The 9,378-nt window shown below is 38.2% G+C and overlaps 1 protein-coding gene across 4 annotated transcripts in view; it reads right to left on the bottom strand.

Moving 5' to 3' along the window:
* Positions 1 to 2,317: 2,317 nt before the first annotated feature.
* Positions 2,318 to 9,378, bottom strand: part of PRRG1 (proline rich and Gla domain 1) — a 103,379-nt gene continuing 96,318 nt past the window's right edge. For all 4 annotated transcript variants that reach the window (XM_010949764.3, XM_045512677.2, XM_074358732.1 and 1 more), the window contains exon 4: positions 2,318 to 6,360. In XM_010949764.3, the coding sequence (XP_010948066.1) occupies positions 5,875 to 6,360 (486 nt within the window). In that variant the 3' untranslated portion in view covers positions 2,318 to 5,874. The remainder of the gene's footprint in view (positions 6,361 to 9,378) is intronic.

Here is a 9,378-nt window from a genome sequence, read left to right as displayed (position 1 = left end):
CATGGCTCTCTTCTGACATAATTTTGATAGATAGTGTATGTTGCTTGCCAGTGCAGCATACTTGTGAGTTGGGAACTATTGGTCCAGAAAGAACATTTTGAACCCTAAGCAGTCTGTTAGTGCTTGTGTGTGTGTGTGTGTGTGTGTGTGTGTGTGTGTGTGTGTGTGTGTGTGTGTGTTAAGATGAGGGGCTATGAAAGTGGACATCAGTAGATGTTGTATTATAGTGGTTTTCCAATTATGTTCATCAAATTCTGATGTTTGCAGAGTGAACTTGGACTGACCTGAAGTAAGGGGGATTGACAAGGAAGGTCACAGATGGTGAGGTTCCAAGCTTCCCACTTCCCACTAGTAGTCAACCACAGTAGTCTAGGGTTCTAGGGGAAAATTTTTGAAGCTTAGTTTCCATTGCTAAAAACTTATAAAAATCACAGCACAGCCTGATACACAAGACTGCGTGGTAAAGATGACTGATTGTAAACACCATGGGACTTTGGGCAAGAAGAATCTCTGTGAGATGGGGTGGGATTAGGGTTACACTAAATTAGAAGGTGAGAACGTTAGCCCAGTCTAACCCCCAGGGACAAGGGCTATCGGCACCATTGCTGTCTCACCCCATTAGTGTCTAACGCAAGGTAGGCACTTTGTAAATATAGGAGCAATGGAAAGAAAGAAGGTTAGCTAAGCCTGTGGGGCCAGATTATAGGTTTTGATTTATAAAAATGTAGTAGATAAAGTAAATAAAATTGCTGAGAACAAAATGTCACCATACAAAATTTAAGGAAATGGCAGATGATAAGAGTTATAGCAGAAAGACAAGCATTAAGGAGACCAGAAAGGTGCTGATGTTTTGGTCACAAAGTATTAGAGAAGTCCTCACTTCTAGTTTTTTGATGTATTTGCGCAAGGGAGTGAAAGGATTAAGCACAATTCTGGCCCTCAGACAGCTTCAGGTATGTGGAAAAGGCTTAGCAAGAGTAGGTGATTTCAAGGAGAGTCAAGAGATGGGAGAACAGATCTGGAACTTCTGGCTGGAACTTTCTGGAAATAGACTTAAGAATTTAAAAAAGGAAAAGAAGCAAGTCCATATGGCCACAGCCAAGTTTGAAATTTTAACAATTGATCTTTTATGATAGATGTGAGAATAGTGTTATCTTTAAGGAGCAGATGGGGTAAGAGGGAGCCTTCTGGGTGCTGGAAATGTCTTGATCTAGGTGTTGGCTTTCATGGATGCATTGATCTCTCCATTAATTTTTATAAACTTCTATATATATAAAAATATGTTTATTGAAGTATAGTCAGTTTACAATGTTGTCAATTTCTGGTGTGCAGCACAACGCTTCAGTCATATAGGAACACACATATTCATTTTCATATTCTTTTTCACCATAAGTTAACAAGCTATTGAATATGGTTCCCTGTGCTTTACAGTATAAACTTGTTGTTTATCGGATTTTGTGAGAATCCTCCTGTACTTCAAAGCGAGAGACACTCTGCCAGAGTTCAGTAGGTGTTCTGTGCGAGTCCGAGGGTTTGTAGATGTAACTCTTGGTGTGTTTGTGGGAGAGGGCGAGTTGTGAGTCTCTCTACTCCACCATCTTGCTGCTACCCATATAAATTGCTATATATTTTTAAAAGTACCTTTTTATGACATTTTAGACAACTCTCTGAAAACTTATGCTTATAAAAGGTGTATTTAGACCTACAATTTATACTTAAAATTCTTCCTTGGATAGAAGTAAATAGTTTTAATTTTTTATACCGTAAAGATCAAGCCACATTTATATTTGCTTGGTTAATGGTATATCACGTCAGCTTTTAGTTACTTCAAGTAACTGCACTTAGGAAGATACCTTGTGGTCACAAATGTTCCCATCTTGTGCTTTCCTTTCTCATTTCCTTAAATGTCAACCACAAGCTTTTCTGCTAAGGAGGAAAAACCCAGCTCCTTTGTATCTGCAGACAACACTGTTCCCACTAATTGACAAACTGCACTATAGCAAGCAGCTCGGTCTATCCCATTGGAGCGAGTCTTCCCATTTTGTATCGTGGCAGCATCATTCAAAAGTGGTACAGATACTTCTTTCTCATGCAGAGCACCCTGAGTTTTTCACCAAATTCTTTCTTACACAGAGAACACCCTGAGTTTTTTACCAGGTAATTTATGATTTCTTTACTGAGCAGTATTCCCTAAATATACAAGAACAAAAAGAAATTAATCATTTTATCGTGTTAAAAAGATCATAATTAATAAGAGCTTATGCAGCATGTTTATCACCTAACCATAACATAATTGACACATAGCAGAAGAAATCTCTTGGGTTTAAAAATAGCTTTATTTAGCATACCAAAAACACAGAAACATAAGAAAAACCTTACCTAGTATAAACATAAAAATAGTTAAATACCATAATTTAATGTAAACCAAGTATTTTAAAATGTGAAATATTACAATAAAATACACACTATTTACAGAGAACGAAGTTAAAAGCTCCCTCTACAGTTATCATAGCAGATCATCCATCTTGAAGTCCATTAACAGTGAATCAAACACAGCATCTGTATTTGTACAGGAGATAGGAAAAAAAGAAATCCTTTCACTTACTTTAAGCAGATACAATTCGTTGTGACATTCAAAGCAGGGAGGCAGAAAAGTGCCACTTCGGGGATTCCAGACCCAACCACTGCAGGTGGAGGCCAGAAACCATTCCACTAGGAAAGACCACGAAACCCATTCTTTCATTTAGATGCAAACTGGTTGATTCAATTTAGTTACTGCTTAAGAAAGGTACTAAATAAATCTGTAAAAATAAACCTTTATTAAAAATGATCAAAGGTGAATGTAATATCAATCAGGTAAGAAAGGCAAAAGCATAAAAAATATATAGTATTCCAGACAAGCCCCTTTATAATAAATGTTAAGAAACTCAGTTTATAAAACCAGATGGAGTAGCAAAGGGGTTTTTAGAAATGTAAAACCGAAACCAAAATCAAATGAACAAGCCTAAGGGAAGGTTTCTTAAAGTCAGTGTTTATTTAAAAACTGTGTTTATCTTGTCAGCATCACATGAGCGCTGCTGTGAGACCTGTGGCTGAGGCCAGTTATGACTGGAGGAGAGTGTTTTCTTTGACCAACAGTCTGACAAGCTGTAGTCATTGATCAGTGTAAGCATTTGGCTTTTGCTTTAAGGATCAACATTCATTCTTATACTTAAATTCAGGTATCTCTAAGAGGCAGCATTAAATCCAATATTGGGAGTTTAAAATGTAAAATAAAATTGCAAGAATATATTCTGCTCCTTTGTCTAACCCTGTAATTGTCACACTTTTGGTCTCCAGATCCCTTTATACTTTTAACATTTACTGGGGAGCTGGACGCCAAGGAGCTTTTGTTTCTGGAGTTCATATCTACCAGTATTTGTTGTATTAGAAAATAAAACTGAAGACAGTATTCACTTAAAAATTAAGAAGTCCATTACATGCCAACATAAATAACATTTTAAAGAAAGGAGCTATATTATTTAAAAGAGAAAAATAATTTGTGGGAAGATGGCACTTACTTTTTAAACTACTTTTTTAAGAGAGAGAGTGTAAAAAGACAATGTCTGTGTATCACCAGGAAAGCAGCTTTGATCTCACAGATCCTCGCAAAGTTCCTCAGGGACTCCCAGGGCTTCGTAGGCCATACTTTGAAAACTGCTGGTTTAGTCTAAGGCCTGATATTAATGACCGAAAAAAAAAAAAAAGTCCACACAAAAGGAACCTTAATTTTCTTTTAAAAATAAACCGAAACACACACACACACAAATACAAATCAGTGGATCAGATACTCAGCCTTTCAGCTTTAAACAGAAGCCAAAGATCACCATGTACTTGCAGCCAAATTTAAAACATTATTGTCATTTCTGCTGAGACCAGGTTCAATATTTTTAATTCACGAAAGCTATAAAACCTATTAACTAACCATATACATCGCAGTTCCCCTTGCCAACATCTGTTGATTCCTGTTTGTGCTGAGCTGGCAGTCGTCGTTAAGTTGGCACAGCTTTGGTGTAGACCAGAGAATGACAGGAGTTTAAGAGGCCATACGCTCAGATTAGGAACATGTTCGCCATTTATGGGGCAGCCTAGTCTATTTCTCACTGTGTGAAAACTCGGATAAATTTTAGGGAAACAGGGCGAAGATTCTGCCTTAAGGGCAGTGAGGACAATGCTACGACCTTACACCTAGACAACTCGTCACATATTACAGATTATGTTCATGCACACCATCTCATTGGATCCTTTTAAAGCCCCAGGACAAAGGCAGGACAAAAAATACAGTCACCATTTCAGAGGTGAGGAATTTGAGGGTCAGAAATGGGTGTTTCCCAGGGTAGCCTGGCAAGTACGTGGCAGGGTGGGATTAGAATTCAGGTCATCTGACTCATTTAGGGTCCTCCTTCCTTGGGCTTGGGGCAGGGGTTGGTGGGGATGGAGACGGAGGCAACAGGGTATGACATTTCCTCAACCTGCACTCCCTCTGCCTCGTCAACCATTTTACCCGACACTCAGGAGTCTGGGGAGTGGCACAGACACGTCCCTGACTGATGGGATGAATTTTCCATCAGTGCACACATAATAGAATTTCACACCAGACAACTGGTTTCTTTCTTTTCTGAGCCAATTGATGTTGCAGTTCATTCACAGCCAATTCCCCCCGCTCCAAGGGAAAAGTAAAAATCCTGCAGGTAAAATAATCTGATGAAAATACAAAATGAAATACCAACACTGAGATCTGTGTGCAGCTATAACAGATTTATTGTGCACCTGCCACAGCACAGATTTTGCACTCTTCCGCCACCTACTGGAGAACAATATAAAAATCACACTTCTTAATTTAATGGAAAATTACCTCCTAATCATTGTGAGACAAAAGCTTCACTCTATACAAAAACATTAAGAAAATAACATCAAGAATTTTAGCTAAATTCCTAGGTGTTTGAAGATTCTGTGGTGGGAGCAGAGGGAGTAGACTAAAATGCAGTGAAACAACGAGGAAGAAAATATTGTCCCCAGTGAGCAAAGGAGAAATCTGCATCTGTTCCCTGTCATTAATACCTATGTCTATTTTAGAAAGTATTCCGTTGCCAGGAAATCCACGCCACCAAGATGTTAATACAAATAGCATGAGACATTCAAAGATAATAAGCAAATACTGTTTAATTCTTGTGGGGGAGGCAGTCAACAGAAAGTCCCTCCTACAAAGCCAGCCTGATGCCACTAATAAGCAAATTTGTGTTTATTGTACCATCTTCATTATCTTTCTGAGATGTTTCTAAAGTCGAGATTGACTATATTCATTTTTTTTTCCTTTTAAGGTAAGAAAACCTTAAGAAAAAGGAGGTTAATGAAAACCTGTAAGAATTAGAAGACATGCTCGGGTCATCTTATTTTCAAAAGTCAACAGCATATTGCTGGCTATGACACAAATGGTTGGTGCCTTCCCCTCCCCCCCCAATTTTGGTGAGTAATGTTCCCTTTATGGGTGATTTAGACAGAAGTTAATAGTGTTTTAAGTGAGTTGTGCATATACTGGGCTGACGCACGCACACGTATATGTGCATGTACATATATACGCACACACACGTGTGTGTTCACATGAAGACCCCCCCACTAGCCTGTTTTCCCTCTTCACATATTTCCATTAGCAAAAATGAGCATAGATAATGATTTTATAGTAGGAAATCAAACTAATGAAAATCAAATCAGAATGTGAAGTGGTATGCTGTCAGAGTCCAATAAGTCAAATGGACATTTATGTAGTGGTAAAGTGCTAGAAAGTTCTTTCATTAGTATTTTAAAAACAATTATAGTAAAAAGAGGTTTGTAGTTTCACTTGACGGTGGTGACCACTGGCACCATAGCAATGGCACTGGCTGAGTTGGAGTTGATGATGTCCTCATATTCCGGGGGTGGATCCAAATGAGGTTCTGTTTCACTCCTCCGCAGGTTCACCTGGCCAGTGGCTTCCTCGTAGGTCGGCGGGGGGTCACAGTTGGACAGGCGGGTGGAAACAGAATCCGAGCGCCCAACGACATATTCCAGAAAGCCTGGGGACAATCCGCTGCTATCAAACACTTCGTCTGGTGGGGGAGGCGGAGTGATGATATTGAGGTGCTGAGGGAAAGGAATGTGGCCTTCAGTCACTGTCTGCCTGCGAGTTTTATTTCTGAGGAAGCACCTCCAGATGAGGAAAATGACAAGGAGGATAATGAAGAGGCCAAAGATTAATGGGAAGGTAAGGTAAAACTGAAACCAGTCACTTCCTCTGTTGCTCTCGCCTTGTTGTGCTTTTGTGTAAGTGTTCCAAAACTCCTTCTGGAAACAAAAGACGAAATGAGTTGAAAATCAGTGTGACCCAAAGATAGGAAATACCATATGAACACATAGCTGGGTTCTAGTAACCTGATGAAAACAAAATCCAAAACCAGAGCTGTTGTTTCAAATATTTTTTATGACAAGAAATTACAAATAAACTGTGGTGCTCACTCTGGATCCTCCCCTAAAACGGTCAGAACCCAAAAGTCCTCAAGACTTGGCGTTATTTATATTTTCAGTTATGACATCTTAGGAGGAAAAAACAAAGCATGAGGGATTTCCTCTTTCCCAATCATACCAAATAATCTTCCTTTAAAAATCTAAGTGAAATATCATTTTCCACGTCCAGCTGTGAGGTGGTCACCCCGGATCCTGTCGTCAGTATGTGCTATTTCAGGCAGTTAGAGGCTTTCAGCGCTCAGACGCTTCACAGATGAACACCTTGTTTTCAAATGGTTCTGTTTCGGGTCCCTTTCTACCAGAAATTCCTCCCCAACTTTCTCTCTAGCCCTGAAGTACACAGATCTAATACATCTACTTAAGGCCCTAGCATATAAACACTCAGTAATTTATAGTGATTATAATGAATTTTTACATATCAAGTTTTTGGTACAAACACCACCTCCAATCCCAGTGCCTCTGTTTTCAATGCTTAAACTTAGCCAATAAAGGCCTTTCTTACAGGCATATTTGTTTGCAGGCATTACAGGTCACTAATATTATTTAACTATCTGGCAGAAAGTAAGACTCTGGGCACTAAAGCTACTTGTTTTGTAGCACTATATGTTACTAGTCACACAGGCTTTTAAAGTACTCTGTGGGGATAATGATGACCCAGAGCCATCAATGTTCCCAACCCTGAGCTAGCTCCTCTATGAGGTACAGTATTACTCTAACCATCCAGTGATTCTGAGAGAAAATTTGGACATGCTATGTAAGAAATGTGGTCTGCTCTACTGAAGGCTCTGTACAGATGAAAACATGCAAGGTACAGTATGAAAGCAAGCACAGAGTGGAGATACAGCATTTATTTTAGGAAAATACCCCAAACCTGAAATTATCAAGTGATTGTTTCACTAATAATCACTGGATGGAAACTCATAAAACACAGATACAGGAAATTTTTTAACAATAACTTTTTGTATAATCGTCACTTTATTTCTGATTATAGAATAATGCAGGCACATCTAAAAAAGAAAACCAGTCATCTACAATTATAATCTGCAAGTATATCACAAAGATATAATCATTATTAACATCTTTGGTTTACATCATTTAAAAAACAAGGTTTTTAAAAGTTGAAGTATAGAACCAGTGAATACTTGTGATTGCAAATAATTGTATAATGCTAACCTTAGATAAACAGTAAAAAGTGGCTTCTTAATCTTGTCTGGCCACTTTGGGATAATCGAGCATCAGTAATACACATGAAATTGACTTTTCATGTTTCGCTTATGTAATTCAATCTCTGGTTTCTCTGGCATGTTGGGAAATGAAACCTACAGACTAGTATGTTTTTTCTTTTAGGGAAAAAAAACTAGGAAAGGAAATCAGACTCTCATTTTGAAGAGTTAAAGTAAAAATGGCGTTGTAATTCCATTTTTGTCTTTAAGTATAGTAACTCAATTCTCAATCCACACGCAATAATGAAGGTGTAATTATCATCCTCACTTTCAGATGAGGAAATGGAGGCTCAGAGAGGTTACCTAATAATAAAACCAAGGTCATTTAAAACAGAAATGTTGGACTTGGGATTTGAAGGCAAGAGGCCCAGCATCAGAGCGAACAAAAAGCAATCCGCTCTGATGTAGAAGGTATTTTGAACTTGGCCACTGTCGGAGAAAATTCAATTTTCCCATGTCATAGGTGTAGCTGAATGTATTCAGATGAGTGTCACTTACTAAGGTACTGACAGATTTCTTTGGGAACTCGACCTATTTTTTGTCCTTGAGGTGAGAGAATCAGGAAAAATTCACCTGACATCAGGTAAAATATAAATAAACTTAGTTTATTGCTCTGGTAAGCTATTTAAATTCTTCTTTATCTTACTTTAAAAAGCCAAAAAAGTTATTAAGACAGAGCAAATGATTTCAAGACTTCTTTAGAGGGAATGAAAATTTGTTTAATGAAGAAAAACAATTTACTGAAACCCTTTAATTCTTTCATTAGTTTTAGATCAGGTAGAAATTATACAAATAATACATGTATTCATCACAGCAGGTAAGTTTTAGACTCTTTCACATGCTGAATTTGGTTCTATCAAGAAAAATTTGGGGGGGGGGGTTCCTTTATAAAAGGTTTGCTTTTCTGTTTTTTAATAGAATTGAGTGACTCTTCAAAGAGTAAGGGTGGGAATGTTTTCAGTCTCTGATTAATTAGCTCAGACTCTACTTTGGAGGCTAGTGATATTCCCAGTGAGCTTGCAATGCTGAGAAGGCCCAGCAGCATCCATCTCCCCCATTCCCAGGGCTTTTCCCGGTCCTTGAACAAGCATGACAGGAAAGACAGCCAGAGAGGAGGGAAGAAACCCACAGTCCTAACTCCAAAAGTTGCCTTGTTGATTGAGAACAAGTTGGGACATTACAGCAAGAGGTTGATTAAAACTTTTAAAATTCTCTATCAAGGATGGATGTTCTACAGAAAATGACTGGAGTTACAAAAAGTCACTTAACATCTTTGTGTTATTTCCTTCAAGCAGATCTACGTTTTGACAAAACAAAGAATACTTGTAAAGTACAATACAAAGAAGTAAGGCCACTATGGTGTCAATTCCATTTACTTCAAGTTGACAGTTACACAGCTGGGGGATGAAGAAGGAGGTACGTACATATATTCCTTTTCCTATTCTTTCTCATTATAGGTTACTACAGGATATCACATACAGTTCTCTGTGCTGGACAGTAGAAACTTCTTGTTTAGCCATTTTATATATAGTAGTTAGTATCTGCAAATCTTGAACTCCTGATTTATCCCTTCCCACCCTTCTCCCCTGGTAACCATAAGTTCGTCTGTCTTTAT

The sequence above is a fragment of the Camelus bactrianus genome, chromosome X, assembly GCF_048773025.1.
Source record: "Camelus bactrianus isolate YW-2024 breed Bactrian camel chromosome X, ASM4877302v1, whole genome shotgun sequence".
Taxonomy (NCBI): domain Eukaryota; kingdom Metazoa; phylum Chordata; class Mammalia; order Artiodactyla; family Camelidae; genus Camelus; species Camelus bactrianus.
Note: the sequence above shows the minus strand (reverse complement) of the source record. Positions and strands in the feature narration are given on the sequence as shown.